The following is a 19,797-nucleotide window of genomic DNA, read 5'->3' as shown; positions in this document are numbered from 1 at the left end:
CACGCTGTACAATCTGCTCAGTGAGACACTGGATTGGTCATTTCTTCATCACCCAAGAGGTTCCTACAGACGACTGCGAGCAAATAGCAAGCTCCATCCCGGTTTGCTCTAGCAAATTGGGTCGTGCGCGGCTATTTGCATTGAGCAACATTGAAGAGTTCCGTCAAGTGTGACTCGTATCTATCCATTACTCACACGAGTGAAACGGCCGGGCTCCTCTTCTTGACACATGGTGGCCAAGAGAAAACAAGATCAATCAATGTCAGACCCATCCGGCACGTTGTCAGACAGTCTCCACCATCTTGTTCGAAAATGCTTCTAGCCGCATTCTGAAGTTTGCCACAACATGGATCTAGAGGACAAAGATTTGATGGTAAAAAAAAACATGACTTTGGTGTTCAGGATGCAGGAAATAGCTGAACAAAGTGTCTGTACATACTACTAGAAAAACGTCCGATGCTAATATGTCTTGTTCACTAACAAATGTCTAGGCTTCTGGCATCGCCTGAGAAAAGACAGTAGCTCGCCTGATATTAACTAAAAAGTTACGTATTACGGGTCTGTGTTTGGTTTTTACTGGCCGTGCTTCTGTTCCTGAGTACGCGATATGTTTTGCTAATCTTATTAATCTGCCATGCCTAGCGGGTAACAGAAAAGCTGGCGTCTAAGCCTTGGGTACAGAAATAAATAATCCAAGACGGTGGTCTAGACACGGTAAGTTGACTTTGTAATTTCGTACCTTATTCTTTCAGCGACCAACTTTCCTCTGGATGCCTGCCACTTGAACCCGTCACCTAAAGCATAGCTCTAGTCATTTACTAGGGATACTCTATCTTTTCAGCTCCATCTCATGACTTATCGCCGTGTTTCCCCCTCAATCCCATACCGCTGTCATTCTCGGTGAAGAAATGCATTCCGGCAGCACCGACCGAGCCAAGACGGGCCAAGAGCAGTCGCCCGACGGATATAGGTTTCCTCTCGTCTCATCACTCTTCCATTCTCTCGCCTCATTCTTGTTGTCTTGTCAACTTTTCAGCTCATCGTTCTTTTGTACATTTTGACAAGGGGCTGTGGCCACAGTTATTGCAACCAACCAATCGGTTATCCACGTGTGTTGCTCTTTAACATGATCCTCCACCGGCTTTGCAAATTTCTCATATTGTGTCATATTGTACCTTGAAAGATTTACTAATCCTGTGCCTCTTGAAACTGTTGCTAGGGGTCCTGTAGTTGAGGAACTCGTAAGCCGGTGGGCCAGTGGGTTATCAGTCAGTTACACGTCAAAGAAACATCCTTGGTGCGAGTTTAGCCGAGCCTTTACTTCTCTCTGTAAGTTCCTAGCAGATGACAAGAGGTGGTCTTGGTCTTGGTTTGATGATTAGCGAAGTTACGGTATTTCCTTGTATTTGGTGTATGAGTTGCCAAACTCAGCCTCTGAATCTTTCACCAAGGTGCATAACATTCCAACATATCGCATAGCTATTAGGAAGCAATCCGGTCCGTTTCTGACTTTTGGATCTCATGTGTATTTCGATTCAATCCTATATTCTTTGCCGGTGCCTGGCCATGCGCTGTTTATCTTCATGATCGAGTGTTATGTCTCACTTCCCGGCTTGACTCAAGACAACACCCCCATCATATTCTGCGAGATAGACAAGGCGCATAGTTTCCTGGTACATATTCTTTCACCTTTAGAACTCCTTGCACCCCCAACCCATCAAAATGGAAGCCAAAGTAATTTGTGGCGGATAGAGCGACATCTCAACAGCCGCAACTAATCATCAACTTGCAGCACGTTTACACAAAGTCTCCGGAAACAACGCACAAGAGTGCGAATAAGCGAATCCCATGTCTAATTGGTTTCCTCGTGCGTGTCTCTCCTGTTTTCATATGTGTGCATTCCATGCATGTCACTCCTGCAACAACCTCATGTTTTAGCCTGCTGCCACCACCACGATATTCATCTTCAGTGCGAGATGTCCCGCAGTGGCTTGATTCATGAATGTGACAAGTCCATGTATCGGTAAGTAAGATTCCTATTATTGATGGATGGCAGCTTTTGTCATTAAAGCAGATTGGTGTCATGTGGCTTAAAGATGGCAACATGGTTTGGCCGGGAATAAAGACGGATGAGCAAGTATATGGGTAGGTAACCCTGTTCTATTCAAAGAACCAAGCGCGACATCCATCGTCTGTTCTCCGGAAAGTCATAGGGTGTTCTTATAAGTAATACCATCGTAACTAAAGTACTTCGTGTCCGTATCACATGAAAGACACAGGATCTGAATTTGTGGCACGACAGTTTTTGATCAGTTCATCAATAAGCAAAGAACTTTATGCATAGTATATGCATGATTATAAACCGGTAAAGCAAAATCGACCCAGCAGTTGGAACACATGAGGCTTATCAGGGCCAGGTTCATTGTAATAGCATTTGTACTAGTTGCATCCTTGGAGAAGAAAGTTGACGTTCTACACTCAAGACAGGTTTACCAGATTTTGGTGGATATTTGGGCAGAGACTGGTAATTGAAGCACCTCAAATCATGGGCAGCCCAGTACAACTGACTCGTTGCCCGTTCATCACATGTAGTTCAACTTTGTCTTGCACCCTTCAGGCACCTATGAGTTTTTGGTGTTGTTTGATGGATACAGCCTACAGTGTTGTTACGTATCGAGATTACAAAGAACAATAGCGTGAACTATCGCACTCGCATAGCTCAAAGACAAAATGGCCATGATGAAATGTTCTTCATATTGTTATTATATTCAGTCTTGTCTAATCCTTTTACTTGTCCACTATAGCGCCTTGGCCCTACTCTAAATAGTCTACCAGGCTGTGATGTCCTCGACCTCAGCTTCACCAAATGTGCTTGACTTGGTAATCTGCCCAACACTAGCTTCCTCGGGCGCAGCACCATCCTTGGACATGATGTCTGGCAGGACTTCCTTGAAAAAGGATAGAACATAGTTGTTGACTTGCTCAAACTGCAGCAGAAACGCATCATGACCCTCGGGGCTCTCGATTCGCTCGAGGCGCGCGTTAGGGACATGCTGAGCAATCTCCTCTTGCTCTGCGAATGTAAAGAGGCCATCGCTTTCAATACCCAAGACAAGTGTGGGTTGCTGAATCATAGCCAATGCATCTGCAATAGTTTCTGCTCGGTTGCGCGACACGTCATGTGTGTCCAATTTACGAGTCATGGCAATGTAGCAATTGCTGTCGAATCGTGTAACGAATTTACGACCTTGGTACCGCAGATACGATTGGGCAGAAAAGTAGTGCGATTGTGGCATCTCCCCTCCGGTCAGACTACCATTGCTAGGACCATGGAATTGAGGGTCAGCAACATCAGGCTCTGCAGGTGTTTGAGGAGCTGAAGCGGCGTCGGTTGCACTATTCTGGGATATGGAGGTGCGCTTGACAACATGACCATCGTTGTGGATGTGAAAGTGTGCTTCTGACGGAGTTGAAGGGCGTGGTCGGCCGCCGATGGTTTGAACCTTGGACGGGTCGGGAATGTTGCGTCCGAACCGCGACTCAAAGGAGTTGCGGCTTCGATATGTGAGGAGAGCAGACATACGAGCCGCACCCAGACCAGTAGAGGGTGGATCATCGAAAGAGTAGTATCCATCGTCATACTTGGGGTCAGCATAGATGCTTTGTCGCTGAGCTTCACCCCAGCTGATGCCCCAAGCACTGTGCCTGCTTGAAGTAGCAATGGGAACGACACAACGGATGTAGTCCTTTCCAAAGTACGCCCACTCGAGCACGAACATACCGCCAAGAGAACCTCCGACAACAGCGGCTAGCTGCTTGACACCCAGGTCATCCAAAATAAGTTTGTGGAGGCTATCAAAAGTTAGTATAAGTGCTGATTCTTTTTATCCTTGCAGAGATAAGACCACTCCTGGGGCGCAGAACTTACTTGACATCGTCGCGAATGGTTGTGAGAGGGAACTCAGGTCCATATCGGCCCTTGCTGGGGTCGTTGTCCTTGGCTGTCACTGGGCTCGCAGTACCGTAAGGGCTGCCCAGACTGTTCATGCAGACGATGAAGAATCTCGAGGTGTCGAAAGCTCGACCAGGACCACCAAGAAGAGGACCCCACCAATCGCCCACATCAGCACTTCCAGTGAGTGCATGACAAATGACCATGGCATTGCTGCCTTGTTCGTTGAGTTTGCCGCGAGTTGTGTAAGCGACTGGAAGGTTGTAAAGAGTAACTCCAGACTCAAGAGTAAATTCAGGAACAATCGCTAGCTGCTGCTCAGGGATGAGAGCAGCGAACGGGTTCTCAGGCTGTGATTGCGTTCTTTCTTGCAGGTATTCAGCAACCAGTCTTTTGTAGTGATAGGGGAATGAACCATTGTGATATATAGAGTATAGGGTGCGGAGATATGAAGTGACAAGGCATGGGTAAAAACTGACCATAGTGCTTGCGGGAATCACCGTTTGTAGTGTTATTTCCCGACATAGTGGCAGCTAGCATAACTATAGTTGTCTTTGTCTTCTCACGATAGTGTTGTGAGAGGTTATATCGAGATATCGGACCGGGGTCGCTCTCAGATTAGCTGGGTTTGATATTGAAGCCGTTTGACACCCAAAATTGATCGAATTGGCAAGAATTTAGATCCAATGGACAAATAGGTCCTAATCAAGTGTATTTATCGTCTTGATTCGCCTAGAGAAGTGTTTGACTCAGAATTCAAGGAAAAAAAGACTGCTCCTAGGTATGGCGTAATTCTGGCTGGTCTCCATGGCTGTCGTGATTCAGCCAATTACGATGCCGTCCTAATTGTAACAGGTGGCCGGCAACGGAGTTTTGTACGATCACGTGCCGTCGATGAGTAGACACGGAAATAGTACGTGAATAAAGTAGGTACTAATGCGCTGAAATGAACTTCCTGTCAATCGCAAAGTAAAGCAAAAGCACAATTGATTCGCTACAAATAATCTCACTTTTACTGACATCATGTAAAGTGAGTAATAACATCTGAAATCTATGAAAGCTGATATTCTTTGTCCCTTTCTACCGAATTTGAGGCCTGATAAATCGATACGTACCTTTTTTCGCTGTAGATGGTCTGTGCGGCGTGCCTGCCACCTAATCCTATCGCGCGTTGGCAGCCTCGTTTCCCCAGTAAGGGAAGGCTGCTATTGACGACTGGTTACCAACCGTGACATCTAATTCTAGCTGTTGGAGCTTTCTTTATTCTATCCTCTCCAACCCCATCGCGACCGGGCTCTCCACCTGCCGAACAAATCGCAGAAGTCGCTACTTCCCATCTATCACGGAGCCATTTCTCGCGCGCTCAGTACCCAGTGGCTTCTTTTCTTTCAAGTCCTTCCCTTGTCAGCTTTGTCGCGACAATCACCTTTCCCCACTCGAACTCCTTGTCGTCAAAAGTCAGTCTTTCTCATCCGCGCGGACCGCAAACGCAACAATCAAATTTACATCTTCCGTTACTTCGAACCAGCCAACTCATTTTTTCTTACAGACTTTCAAATTTACGACATTCTCCAATAGCGCAACGCACGCTGCTATCTAATGAGATAATCATCACCTCCAGTTCCGACTTCATTCTCGTGAGCTATGCCTCCGAAACGCAAGAGGAACGATCGCCAATCGATGGAAGGCGGTCGATCTTCTCCCCATCGACCTGGAGAAACATCACTCGGACAGCACGATCGCGAAGATAACATGTCACGTAATCGTGGTAGAGGACCTCGAGGTCCGGGTCGACGCGACTCATCACAAGGCCATGGCCGAGCACCCCCGAATCAACCCAATCCTTCACCATCGCAACGACGACCTGGCTCTTCACACGCACCGCCACCGCCGCCGCCGCCACCGCCAGCGATCAAGAAGCCAACTTACGTACCACCTCCCCTAATGAGACCACCCTCTCCGGTCCGTTCTAACTATCGCTATAATAATCTCACGGACGACAAGATTAGCGCTTGGACCGAGGGTGGTCGGGGCGAGATGATTCAACATGGAAAGCAATCGCGAGACGATGTCGATATCACCGAGTTATCAAGCTTGTTTCAAGAATTCGTGCATGCAGTCGTCGAGGGTCGCTTACCACCAGCCGATGCAGGTACCTGCGTCAAGGAAATCCTCGGTGACGAAACGACGGAGATTATTAAGGATTCATACGCGTTCGCTCCCCACACTCTATTTCTTGACTCTCTGTCCATCGTTATGGATAACGAGCCCGCCATTTACCGACCGACCCTCAGGGAATTCGTTCTAACAGCTGGTGTATCTTCAAACTTGATGCGGCAGGTGCTCGACCCCGAAGTCTTGCAGCAGCTGGGGCTTATCAGAGATAATTTCGTCAAACTGGGTATCAAGCAGGCGACGAATCTTCTCTATCGACAAGCCAACTACAACTTGCTTCGCGAGGAAACCGAAGGATACTCCAAACTCATCACAGAACTATTTACAACTAGCAGTGTAGCGCCTCCCCCTCCAGAAATGGCCGAACAAACCTTTGAACGAATCAAGGCACTGATAGGAACTTTTGATCTCGACGTCGGAAGAGTTTTGGATGTGACTCTTGACGTTGCAGCTGCTGTGCTGATCAAGCAGTTCAAGTTCTTTGTCAAATTTCTTCGAGTTAGCTCTTGGTGGCCACGCTCTCATCTCAAATTCAGTGCTGCAGTCTACGTGGGCGGCCTGCCTTTGTGGGCTACACCAGAGTACTCGCAGTGGACAACAACAGAAGAGGACGAGAAGGTTTTGGAGGATAGAAAACGAGTTCGTGATATTGCATTCTGGAGCCGAGCTCGGGAAGTGCATGTTGCAGCATTCTTTGAGTTGGGCGGCCGGCAAGTGGCAGATTCCGACTCTCAGCAACTTATCATTACAAACGGATCCCCAGGCGAAGACGCTGCGGCTGATATTGAACGACAATGGGTACAAGAAACCAAGACCCTACCACCTCCAGGCAACCGTACAGCGGCGCAGCTTCTTGGCTTCAAGTTGCGTTTCTACAACTCGGACGCTAGAGACGAATCAGATGTCCTTCCTGCGAACTTGCTCTATCTGGCGGCCCTTCTCATCAAGATTGGCTTCATTTCGCTGACTGACCTCTATCCACATCTCTCACCAGCTGATGAAGATATGGAAACGATTCGCGAGAAGGAATTGAAGCGAATTGAAGAGGCAGAACGAACCGCCAAAGGTGGGCCGATGAACGCTCTTCTCATGGCTGGTGTCTTACCCCAGGGTGACGACGACAATCCAAACGGCTCGAATCTTCCTCGACGGGAGCTTCCCAATAAGGCCGAGGCAGACGCTAAAGAAGCTGCTGCAGAGGCGGCAGACAACAAACCAAAGTTGCCTGAGCCCCTGGAACAGAAGGTGGCGCTGCTCACCCAATTGTTGACTATTGGTGCCATTCCCGAATCGCTATTCATTCTCGGCCGCTTCCCCTGGATACCCGAAGTCTTTCCCGAAGTGCTAGAAAGAATCCATCGCATCCTGCACTATTCTGTCGACAAAGTCTTTCACGATAGTCGACCTATTGTGGTAGGCGAACCTGGCTGTCCGACCAAACTCGTCCCCGATTTTGACCAATCTGGGCTTCCCAAAGGCAGCGTCCGTCTAAGCAGATTGACAACCCGAAAATCACTTAGATGGCCATTTCCAGACAAGATCGACACCAACGAGTCGCAGAATTACCGGTATTATTGGGATGAATGGGCGGACAATATCCCTGTTTGCCAAACCGTGGACGATATCTTCACCTTGTGTGGGACACTGCTCAACATTTCCGGTGTCAACATTGGCAAGGATGAGGCGCTCTTGACCAAGTTGGCCAGAATTGGAGCCAAGAGTCTTGGAGACGATAGGTCCGGGAACAACCTCACTCGATGGCACGATCTCCTACGACGGCTTTTGTTGCCAGCGTTGAGCCACACCAAGGCTAACGCCTCCGCTGTCAATGCAATTTGGGAACTTATGAGGCATTACCCTATGACTACTCGCTATTCCATGTATGCTGAGTGGTTCGAGGGTCAAATATCCCGACTGCCTGCTATGAAGGTAGCTTTTGCAAAGGCAACATCGGAGACTCGGGGCACCATGAAGCGAGTTTCCCTTACCAACCTGAGCGAAATGGCCAAGCAACTCGCCAAGACCAGCTACTCATCTCCTGGCATTGTGTTCCGAGTTGCTTTCGAACAATTGGAATCCTACCCAAACCTGATTGACGCCTTCGTGGAGTGTGCAAAGTACTTCACAGACCTGTCCTACGATGTGCTTGTGTGGTCCCTGATGAGCTCTCTCGGAAAATCGAGGAGCCGTACTCAAGCTGAACACGCCCTCACTACCAGTAAATGGTTGCAAGCCTTGTCAAGATTCTCCGGTAGAGTCTTCCGACGATACACTGTATTGAACGCTACACCAGTTCTTCAATATGTCAACGACCAGCTTATCAAGGGTAACTCTACTGACCTTATCATCCTCAAGGAGCTCATCACTTCCATGGGTGGAATTGTGGATTCGGTTGATTTCACGGATCATCAAATCATGTCAATGGCTGGAGGCGAATGCCTGCGGCGACATACTCTAATTCGTGGCCAGGATAAGCGATTTGACAGCATCAAAAGCTCAAGGCGTCTTGTCCAAGCTTTGATGGACTCCAAGCTTGCTGCACAGCTTCTTATCAGCCTAGCGCAATACCGACAAGCAGCACTTTTCCAAGTGCCAGAGGATGAAGCTCACATCAAGTATCTTTCCTCCATGATTGACGATTCTCACCGCATTTTGATCCAATACCTGGACCTCCTCTGGAGCAACATGGAACCGGCCAGCTTTGACAACCTTGTTCCCTCCATTCCCGAACTCATCAATTCGTACGGTCTCGATGTCGGTCTAGCTTTCATGATAGGCAGAGCAAATCTTGCCCACCGCATGTTCCCTTGGAAGCAAAAGAAGATCGAAGAGACCAAAGAGAAGGCCCAAATTGCTCAATCTACAGACAAGGAAGGGGACGTGACCATGTCCAATACGCCCGTTACAAATGGCGGCAACGATACACCCGGCCAAGAGACACCACAGGCCGACGACCAGGTGGGTTCCCAAGATACAACAACGCGGAACCCCTCCACTAACCTGCCGCAGACACAAAAGTCTGAAGATAATTCTCTCATCAAATCAGCACTACAGCCCCTGGTGGAAACCATTCAAGATGCTGCCCGCCCTGAGACCTGGCAGAAGATTACCCCAGATCTCTATGTTACCTTCTGGGCTCTTCAGCTGGGCGATCTCTACTGCCCTGATAAGATCTACAAGCAAGAGAAAGACCGTCTCAGAGCCGAAGACCTTGCTATTACACGAGATCGCAGCGACATGTCACGAAGAGGACAAGAACGCAAAATGGAAAAGCGAAAGGAGCTTATGCAGCTTCAGATCGGCCTTTCCGAGGAATGCGGCGAACACCTCCTGCGACAGGCGAAGTGGAAGTATTTTCTGAGCAAGCAGTTCCAGTCTTCATTCCCAGAGCCTCGAGCCAAGCCAGGCAGCATTTCCGACACATTGCTTGAGCAGTGTTTCCTCCCTCGCCTGCTTCTATCCAAAGCTGATGCCGAGTATACCTACAAATTCATCAAAGCGCTTCACGAAGGGAATGCCCCAGGCTTTCAGTTGATGTCTCTTTACGACCGGCTATTCAATGCCAACCGCTTGAGGTCTCTTATATTCACATCAACTGTTATGGAGGCTGAGTACCTTGGTCGTTTCTTGAAGCTGATCTTGGAAGATTTGTCACGCTGGCACAAGAACGCACCAGTCCCCAATGAGAAGGATAAGTCTAAAGATCAACCCAGGTTGGGTGCGTATGATAAGGAAGGCAAAGGGCCGAGCGATCAGCCTCGTCTTGGATTTGCTCTAACTTTCGACGACAACGGAAAGCCCTTGACATTTGTAGAGCACGAGCAATTCCGCGATATGCTGTTCCGCTGGCACAAGAACCTAAATAGTGCTCTCCGTTCTTGTTTGGAAGGTGCGGAATGGATGCACATTCGAAACGCTATCACAGTATTGAAGGCGGTCCTTGACTTCTTCCCTGCGATCGACTTTATGGCCTCCAAATTTTCTTCACTCCTTCAGACTATCACCAAACAAGAGTCTATTGCAAAGCCAACACCGGATAGTGAGGTTGGTGGACGTGTTGATCTGTCAGTTGCTGCACAAGGTGCAATGTCAGAATTGCAGCGGAGGAAAAACAAATGGGTCATGGTACAGGCTTTCCGCCCTGGTGGTGTAAGTATCCCGAAGCTACATTATATGACATGACTAACGCACAATAGGCTGGACCTGCCCAGAACGAGTCAGAAAAGGCATCTCTACGTGCAACCGCGCCAGAGTTCAAGCCTGGCTCCGCAAAGTAGGTCGTAATATCCCCCAAGTATTTCTTAATCTAACATGAGCAGGCCCTTCAGAGGAAAACAAAACACAACAGAAGAGGAAGATGGGGAGGTCAAGGATTCAAAGGATTCAAAGACCTCTGGAACTGATTCGACAAAGCCTACAGGTCCTGCGAAGGACTTGTTACCGGCCAAGCCAGGGTCGTCCCGAGAGTCCAACTCGACCAAGCGTGATCAAACACCTTCAGGGCCCCGCGCTGCAAACACAAATTCAGGAGCTGGTACATCCGGGAAGCATGATTCTCGGCCTAATACGTTGCCTGAACGCCCTCCCCATACCCTCCCCAGTCGACCTGATGTGCCTATCCCTGCCCACTACACTCCTGATCGATTCAACCAATCTAGGAGTCATGAGCGTCGTGACGGAAAGGAACCACGAGATTCACGCTCCAGAGATTCACGAGAGCCTAGGGAAGCTCGTGACACTAGGGATCAGCGAGATTCTAGGGAGACACGCGAACCACGAGACCAACGAGATTCGCGAAATTTCGATCCTGCTCGTCCAGATCGTCCTCGCGAGTTCCCTGACCGACGAGCACAGGAACACGGTAGAGAGCCGTCTAGATCTGACGGAGGGCGTCGCGGCGAACACGAGCGAGAACGGCCTAGAGATGCGAAGAGCAGCAGAGGCCATGATCATGGTCGTCTGAATGACACCCCGACCTCAGCTCCTACTGCACCTGCCGCTGCTGAGGCAGCCGAACCCCATATCAATCCAGAGAGAGCTGCTCTATTTGCTCAAGATAACAAGCAAACTCGTGCGCCTGACTCTGACCGAGGTAGGGGCCGCAAGACCGCTCCTGTTGAGCCACTTGACACGATCAACCCAGAGAGGGCGGCGTTGATAGGCAACAAGGATAGCACGCCATCGCGTGCCCCCAGGAATGAAACCCGAGAACATAACTCTCGTGTCCAATCACCTCGACGCGGTGGTCGTGAAGAACGACTTGACCGAAACTATCCCGTGGAACATCGACCCTCTGGACGAGATCCTCGAGAGCGTTCGCCGCTGCCAGGAAACTACCGTGGAGACAGGTCGATGGACCGCGAGAACGAACGACCTTCTGCACCCAAGGGCCGTGACGCTCCTGGTTTCCATGGTGCTTCGGCGCGTGCCTCTGAGCCTGATCACAAGCCCGCTCATCAAGACGACTCATACGGCCGCCTCAATGCTATTCAGCCTGTAGCCGATATTCCACATGGCCCCAAGGCTCGTGGACGAGGTTCAACAAGAGGTCATGGCGGACCACAAGCTCTGCCAGGTCGACTTGACGGTCGATTTGCTGGTCCTGAAGCTGAGCGACCGCCCACTCCAGATCGACCCCCTCCTACTGGCCCATCTTCGGGAAGAGGGCGAAGAGGCTACGAGCAGAATACTGGTCCAGTCACTCCTGCTAGCACACCTGGAGGCCCCGGGGGCAGACTTAGAAATGCTGGCCCTAGCCAAAACATGCCTTCTCCCGCGTCGGTCAATGCAACTCCCACAGGCGTTCATCCCGAGCGTCTTGCTCAGATCGGTGGTGGCGGTAACTCGCTGCCTCCCCCTCCCCCTTCGGGACAACCACCTCATGGGCCCAGCAATAGCCATGGGCATGGTCGACAGTCCATGGGCGGAACAAACACTCCCGATCGTCCCAGTTCTGGTCCGCGACAAACACCTGGAGGATATACTGGGTCTCCAGTTGGTGAACCCAATGTTCCAACCGGACCGGCTTCTAGCGAGCGTCGCAGTGGTGGCCGAAGGCAGCTTGCGGGCATCAATAGCACTTTGCAACAAGCCCAAGCCAACATGCCTGATACAACCCGAAGCAGCAGCGGAAGGAGAGGCCAGGCACGCCAACCCCTTGGTGGTGGCTCAGATGCTCAAGTCTTGACTGGGGGTTCGCCGGCCACCACACCAGCACAGGAACGTCCAGATCCGGTCAGGAACGAATCTTCAAGTCGAGCGCCTGCCAATGGAGATGAAAGCTCAGGCCGCGGTGAGCATGAGCGTGGCCGACGCGATCGCGACAGCCGATCAAACAGATCTTCGCGTCGAGGAAGCCGTGATCGCGACCGTGATCGAAGTCAAGGTCGAGACAAGGAACATCGTGAACACCGTGACCGTCGCTCAGGGGCTGGAGAGAGTGGTAGGGAAGAGCGTGAATCCAGACGCTCCAACAGAGAACCTAGCGGCGCTCCACGCGAACCAATGGGGCCTCCTCCTACCGGAAGAGATCTTGTACAGGGCCGCGACGGTCGACATAGAGGTGATAGTCAAAGCAGCCGCAGCGGTGAAGACTGGGCAAACAATGGTAGAGGAGGACGAGGTCAACGTGAGGGAGGTTTACGACCAGACGATCGCCGCGACGGACGAGATGACCCTCGTGGGCGGAAGAGGAGAAGCGAGGGAGATGCAGGGTCACAGAATGATCGAGAGAAGCGGGCCCGACGATGAAGATAATTTGAATGAAAGTCGGCACAGCATGTTTTGAGTACGAAAGAACGAAAAAGAAGGGAGGGTTTCGAGTCTAGTCATGGAATACAACCCACGCAGAAGAGGACTTCGGATACGGCAAAGCAAGCAGTCTGACCAAGAACGGATCACAGACAAGTCGCATTATCGGGCGTTTATCAGAATTTTATCACATTATGCTCCATTCGACCTTGCATTACAGTTCTCTTTTACTACGTTACTACAATTATTACTGCTATTTACACAATTGTTCCCTTGGAGACTACATTGCTCTCTCTTCTGAATCGGTCTTGCGGATATCGGAGGGTTACAACGAGACATTTGACCCTCTGAGATTTACTACGGATGGTTGGGCGTTGGATTGGCAAGGCGTGCTTGGATTGATACCCTTTGGGCAGCGTATGACTTTTGAAATCAGTGATAATGATATATACTAGACTAAAAGTGCCTTTGTTGGAAGCCTTGTAAGATACTGTAGCGTGTCCCGAGTCAGTATAGAACTGAATGACCAGGATAAACTATTACTGGTTTTGAAGATGACTTGACAACTCATTGTGTTCAATGCCTTTATACGCCATGACCAACATTAGACTCAAATACTCCCGACTCTGTAGTTACTGACACTTGCGGTATTTGTACAAACTGAATATCATAAAACTCAACCAGTGAAAACAGGATTAATAAGGTCATCATAACAACAATGCCAGCGTCTTCCAAGTTATAGGTAGAAGAGAGCTCAAGGTCCAAGATTACAATGCAAGATATAGACTGAGACTCAGTTTGAGCCAACGTGAAGTGATTGCTCAGTTTCGTCTACTGAGTAATAAGTTAGGTTCAAATTCGAGTTGATATCCATTTCCTTCCAATAACTTAGCCACTTAATTACCGTGCCCTCTTGAAGAAAACAGTTGATACTACAGTCTTTTTATATATGGAGTTTTGTAACATTAACAATCTTGCCCAAGATCTATCCTATGCAAACTGATGTACGTACAAGTCTATAGTTCAGAGGTGAAAAATAAATCCTTCATAGGAGAGGATTCACCAACAGTCCATTTACACATAGAGGCTTCAGTTTAGGTCTTCTTATTGAGAGCAGTTTAGACTAGAGAAGGTATCGTCGTGTACACAAGCAAGACTAAGTCATCTAACCCCATGGCCAAGCCCAGATAATCCATCTTGAAAAAGAGAAAAAGAGAGTAGTACCCTAAAATATACTCACAACTCATCGAAAAAATCAGCAAAAGTAAAGGTCTCGGAGGGAGTCGAACCCTCGCTGGCGGAATCAGAATCCGCAGTCATAACCGTTAGACCACGAAACCCTAATTGGGAATTTTTAGTTATAACGGTGATTTTTAATCTGACTTATATAAATTACAAATTTTTAGTAGGATGCGATAGTCATGTCACGTGCCAGCAACAGCCATGTCACATGTCGATAAAATGGCCACCGAAACTAACCCTTTCTGGATTGTTGCTATAGTTGCGATGTAATTATTTTTAATCGATTACTTGCTGTGTTTTGGCATATTGTTGAAAATTCGAGGTTCACGATACCGCGGCTGAAGAAGCGGGTGCCAGGCCGAGCCTTTTGGCCAATGAATGTAAATCACGTTGTTCCTTGATTCAACACGCCAAATTTGGATGTTTGTTAACTTGCAACCTACAAAAGAAAGTCTTTACTATCACTACATACTCCTCATATCAGACACTCATGTTATTTGAACACCCCATGTATATTCATAGTCTTTAACGTCGGGGAGGCTAAAGCTTAAACCACTAATGATGCTGGTTTAAGCAGTCTGCCGTCATTCAAGTATATTGGGCGTCAAACACCAATTAATGCAAGTACCAAGGTAGAGTTAGGTTATGATATGTTGTGAGAGAAAACCTCTTAGCTTCACGGCGCCAAGATATAACGTCCAAACCTCCAATCTAGATACAAGACAACTTGCAGATTTGGCCTTAGTTTTCACCAGCTATTTTATAGTATGAAGACTGCTCGTAGACAGATGGAAACATATCACAATCATTATGGACCACAATCATATAATACCAAACCAGTGATCGGTTGAATTGTACTATCAAACCCTTGGGAACCACTCATCAGGCAACGCCTGACATCTTCCCAGACCAAGAAAATAAGTATACTTTTGGTCGCTATTCCACCCATCAACTTCCGCCCATGCATGCTAATTCTATGTACATAGCAAGTGACCCCAAACTGACAACGGCGACCTGCATATTATATCCAGACTTTGAAGCCAACACTGATGCTCGTACAACTTGTTCAAACCAAGATTAATCGCAAAGACAATCCATCCATTTCCATGTTACCAAAGATTGCTTAGTCGAGGCCGCCGTTGTCGTAATGCAGTAAAATATAAGATTGAATCGAAAAGTAAGCAGTCGGCTCATGTCCTTATGACATTACTGATAGCGCTGTGCAAAGCAACAGTCGCTCAGCCCGCTTATGCATGTACCCATACCGTGACCCCACTCGTCACTGAGGAGTGTTCGTTCTTGTGCTGTTGTGTATGTGTTCCCATTCCCCCATATAAAATGTCAACGCCTTCCTGGTATCTCGAAATGCAAGAAAAACCCCATAGGTTGTGAAAATGTGAGCCGGAGAAAGTGAGATTCGTGTGCTTCATGGGCCAGCTGTGGCCTTTTGTCCTCTCGTGTGGAACATATTTCATTGATCCATTGCCAAAACCCTTTCGGCTCAAGGTTCCGACGTTGGATCGGGGTTGGTTGCACGAAGTACTTTGGGTGCTTGGATCCTCCTCGAATAGTCGTGATCGTCGCGCAAAGTGTTGATACTCTCGTGGCTTGCGCTTCGGACGTACAGGCCTTGCTTAAATGGATCCATTCGCGGATCGACCTGTAGAGTACTGTTGCGACTGCCTGCGGCGGCTGATGCAATTGGTGAGCCACCGGTTGTGCTCATGTCGGGTCGCTGAGCAATACCAGAGGAACTATCTCGGATACTGGGGTCGTCCCGATAAGCTTCCTGCTCATTTTGCTGCTTCTTGCGACGGAACCAGAGGAACAACACCACACCTGCGGCAAGGATGACGGCAGCGATAACACCCACCACAATGCCAACAACCTGGCCAGTGCCGAGTCCACTCTTGTCAGTTGTCTCAGGTGTGTTTTCGTTTGCCGATGTTCCAGCCGTCTGCTGTGTCGGCAAGACAGTCACCGTCCTGACAGTACCCCCTGCAGTGACAGTTTGCACAATAGACGATGGCTGGTCTGTCACGCTAGCTGAGGTGGCTTCTTCGTCATCGGTCGAAGTGGCCTTGGTCGCAGATGCTTCAGTAGAGGATTGGTCTTCTTCTGTCTAAATTCGTAGTCAGTCTCTGTCCAGATATGTTGGTCACATCACCAGATTCCCGAGTTGGAATAACATGCGTGCAAAGGCAAGGCGTACAGTTGAGCTTTCTGGCGTCGTGGAGGTTATCGACGTGGATGTCGACTTGGTTGACGGCTTCACTGTCACTGTGTTCTGTACCGTCTCAGTCACTCTGGACACGGCCATGGTAGTTGATATTGCCTGAGTGTTGCCTGTTAAGCCGTGAAATCTTACCAAACTCAAGGAGGTCAGGTGGATCAAGATTATACAGGTGGATAGCTGGTGGGCAGACACTCGTCCGATCACAACGTGCAAGGCAATCACAACACAAAGCATAATCATATCATAGGATTGTACTCACTTTGGTTGATGAGGGAGAAGGTCCTCGAGATCCAGATGGCTCTATGTTGCCAAGGTTGATATAGCCATATACACCATCACCACCACAGACCTCTTTAGGCCATGCGGGACAGGGAGTATCACATTTGGAATCACTCTCTTGTACCGACTTGACAGGGGCATAGTTTGAGCACCAGCACAGCTTGCCTTGGGTGATGGCGTAGGCATAGTCGTCGAAACAGTGATCATGACACAGGCCGTTGGTCTGGTATATACTGTAGTCTATATCTCAAATTAGATGTTGTCAAAATTGGTGATTAAAAGGTTACATACTGCTGGAAGTCTCGCCAGTGTTGAAGTTGGCACAGTATTCGATATCCAGGGCTTTGGCCAAGGGTGCCCATGTCGATGCTAATAAGAAGAGAAGACCCGCAGATTGGGCGTTCCTGCAAAGAGAAAACATGTTGATTATGAGTTTGGTCGAAAACTACACCGAGTTCAAGGTTAGAGTTTGTCGGGTTGATGGGAAACGTGGCCAGGCAAGGAAGACAAGCTCGTGATCCAATATCACACACCTTTACCAATTAATTTGGCAGTAAAAGAGCATGTGAAGTCGTGTGCGACAGAGATGAAGCAGGTCAGTCACGACACAACACGGTCGCAGTAGACTCTTAGAAGCTCCAAGCCATACCACGTCGGACGTCGAGGATGCAGTGGTACCGGTGCGATCTTGGGGTGGATAAATGTCTTTCGGAGCAAGACAGCCGGTATCGTCAATCGTGATCCGAGTCGAGCGAGGTAACACAGTCAAGTGACCCGCTGGTTGAAGGGCGAGAAAGTGAAGAGTGGCTTCTCGGAGATGGGGCCCACGTTCGGTAGCAATGTCGGTTAGGATATCTCGGGTTTGTCAAAGCTGTCGATGCCGATGTCGAAGTGTAGTTGCGATGGTCGGTAGCAGTGATAAATCAAGAGCTTCGTGTTGATGCTCGAGTGTTTGTCGATATCAGACAATCCTTCTAAATCCCAGGCAAACAATACGATACAATACGATCCCAAAAGTTCAACAATATCAATCAATAATCGTCCCAGGAAAAACCCAACAATCCAAAAAGTCAAGCGGGTAAAAAGAAAAAGAGAAGCAAGCTCCAGCTAGCAAGATAGGTATCGTGAGGAGATTTGAGTATGAGTAGGGGAGGCTGGGGGGAAGAAGGTAGAGTTATTGGAATAGGTGACTGCTGTTGAGGTCGAGAAGGAGAGACTGGAAGGGAAAAAGGTGTGAAGGAAGTAGCGACTAGCGTGGACCGATCAGGTAAGAGCCTTGTAGGTATCTGTACCTAGCACGGTAGTCCCGGGTTCTAGTGGAGGGACGGCGGCAGGAGCGACCGGGATGGGAAACAAGGAAGGACGAACGAAGACGAGGATAGTTCTGCTAACCAGATCTGGCCTGACTTGAGAGAGCTCGGGAATAGCGGCGGAGGGAGGAGTCAATAATATTGAGAGAATGATTCCTGGTAATGGCAATATTCGTACCCTTGGGTTGGTAATTGTCGATGGTCTGTTTACTCCTTGTGTATATGATATGAGATGACTTGAGTTGAGTTAATCCCTTGTTACTGTAGAGAAGTAACCTGGATAGAGTTGCACTGGAGGCTGCGATCCATACGACTCTCCGTGGGAGTGAAAGTTTTTGGTACAGTACGTACCGTCCAATGTATCGCAGGGGGCGTGTGACCAAAAAGGCAAGGTTCAACACTCTCAGCTCGACAGCCAAGGCTGGGCAGACAAAGAGCTCCACGTATTGAAAAGAACCAAAGAGACGAGTCAAAAATTGGACGGGAAGAAAGTGATCCGAGACCAACGCGCGACGAAGCTAATATTTCGGCGTAAAGTGGCCGTTTGTTTTTTTTGGAGTAAACAGTGTTGCAAATGATGCTGTAACGAAGAAACGATAAAAAGAACGAATTGAATGGAATGAATGAATGAATAAATGGACAAATCAATTGTGCACAAGAGATTAAGAGGAACAAAAAAGAGAATAAAAAGAAAGGAACTTGAAAGAAATTGACCGAGCCAGAAGAACCAGAATTGATCGACTCAAGAGATGAGTTAATAAATTGCCTGAGGTAAGCAATTCTCGCGTTGTTGCTGGCCAACAGGACTACAGTAATGAATGAAGCTGTCTACGTACTCTCTAACCGAGTCACTGTGACGAGATCCCTGACATTGAATCTTTGCTTCTGGTGATCTGATCTGATTTAACTACTTGGGCGTCAGTGCTGTATTCAATATCGACGCCCAGCGCGACAGAAAACTTATGAACAACGACAAATGGAATAAAATAAAGATGGACCCTCGTTTCGTTTTCTCCCCCCTTTCATACCAAGAAACTAAAACTCATGGCGCCTGAAATGATCTAAACCCAAGGAGCCTAAGCCAATGTCGTCACCACGGGGGAGGCTCCAACGCTGAAATGCTGTTGGTTCCAGCGCATGCGTGTTATTGACAGATGCTGTCCCCCTCTGTAGGTTTTATTACGGTGGGATGAAAGGAGGGGGGCGTGTCGTGTCGCGCCATGTCGTGTAGAGGTTGCAGGGTCAAAGGGGAAGAGGGAGTGGGATCTACATGGGGCCCTGGACAAGGGTGCGAACGGCGATCTTGATTGGAAATGTAGAGGTACTGTAATTGTCGCGGAGTGAATGCTTGATCCGTCCGACAATCGCAATTCAAGGTCTTGGATGCGAATTGTGGTGGTGGTGAGATGGTATTATGAGTGATCCTTGTATTAGCCATGACCTGTCCGCCTCTCTGAATTTATTCAGATATTATTTCCAGTCTTAATAACTGCTGCCACGGTTCCTGACATCGAACTATTGATCTAGACCTGACCCGACTTAATGGGCTTGGCTTTTGGCCTTTGACTCTGACCATGGCTTGCCGCTATGTGCTCGCAAGATTGAAATTGAAATTGGATACAGTAATCAAGTCACTCACCATCCATTTCACTCCTCTCCTCTCCTCTCCTCTCCTCTCCTCGGCAACTCACTATCCGAAGTGGCATCAATCCTTGACACTTTTTCTATCACAAGCTGTGTAAGTTCTGTGTCTCGGTTGATTATCTCTCTACATTTTCCTCATGAGGCTATTCTTACATGACGACTCAACTATGAGCAAAAGAAAAGAAGATGAAACTCATCGACCCGCTTCT

The 19,797-nt window shown here is 48.6% G+C and overlaps 3 protein-coding genes and 1 non-coding gene across 4 annotated transcripts; 1 reads left to right on the top strand and 3 right to left on the bottom strand.

Moving 5' to 3' along the window:
• Nucleotides 1-2,743: 2,743 nt before the first annotated feature.
• EDB82DRAFT_512542 (Alpha/Beta hydrolase protein) lies at nt 2,744-4,760 on the bottom strand. The gene is made up of 3 exons (XM_065608921.1): nt 4,432-4,760; nt 3,929-4,319; nt 2,744-3,852 (listed from the first exon to the last, which is right to left on the bottom strand). The coding sequence occupies exons 1-3, from the start codon at nt 4,490-4,492 to the stop codon at nt 2,829-2,831; spliced, it is 1,476 nt and encodes a 491-aa protein (XP_065463245.1). The 5' UTR covers nt 4,493-4,760; the 3' UTR covers nt 2,744-2,828.
• Nucleotides 4,761-5,596: 836 nt separating this feature from the next.
• EDB82DRAFT_434762 (transcription factor/nuclear export subunit protein 2-domain-containing protein) lies at nt 5,597-12,877 on the top strand (the record flags this gene model as incomplete). The annotated part of the gene is made up of 3 exons (XM_025737427.1): nt 5,597-10,276; nt 10,324-10,400; nt 10,447-12,877. 3 exons carry the CDS (start codon nt 5,597-5,599, stop codon nt 12,875-12,877), a joined length of 7,188 nt encoding a protein of 2,395 aa, XP_025592289.1.
• Nucleotides 12,878-14,145: 1,268 nt separating this feature from the next.
• EDB82DRAFT_t233 lies at nt 14,146-14,217 on the bottom strand. The gene has a single exon. It is a non-coding gene; the product is annotated as a tRNA-Gln (tRNA).
• Nucleotides 14,218-15,565: 1,348 nt separating this feature from the next.
• Nucleotides 15,566-17,358, bottom strand: EDB82DRAFT_297818 (uncharacterized protein). The gene is made up of 5 exons (XM_025737426.2): nt 17,168-17,358; nt 16,926-17,079; nt 16,615-16,874; nt 16,332-16,454; nt 15,566-16,241 (listed from the first exon to the last, which is right to left on the bottom strand). Exons 2-5 carry the CDS (start codon nt 17,053-17,055, stop codon nt 15,621-15,623), a joined length of 1,134 nt encoding a protein of 377 aa, XP_025592288.1. The 5' UTR covers nt 17,056-17,079; nt 17,168-17,358; the 3' UTR covers nt 15,566-15,620.
• Between the last annotated feature and the right edge of the window lie 2,439 nt (nt 17,359-19,797).

The sequence above is a fragment of the Fusarium venenatum genome (assembly GCF_020744135.1).
Source record: "Fusarium venenatum strain MPI-CAGE-CH-0201 chromosome Unknown EDB82scaffold_4, whole genome shotgun sequence".
NCBI classification, from domain to species: Eukaryota; Fungi; Ascomycota; class Sordariomycetes; order Hypocreales; family Nectriaceae; genus Fusarium; species Fusarium venenatum.
Note: the sequence above shows the minus strand (reverse complement) of the source record. Positions and strands in the feature narration are given on the sequence as shown.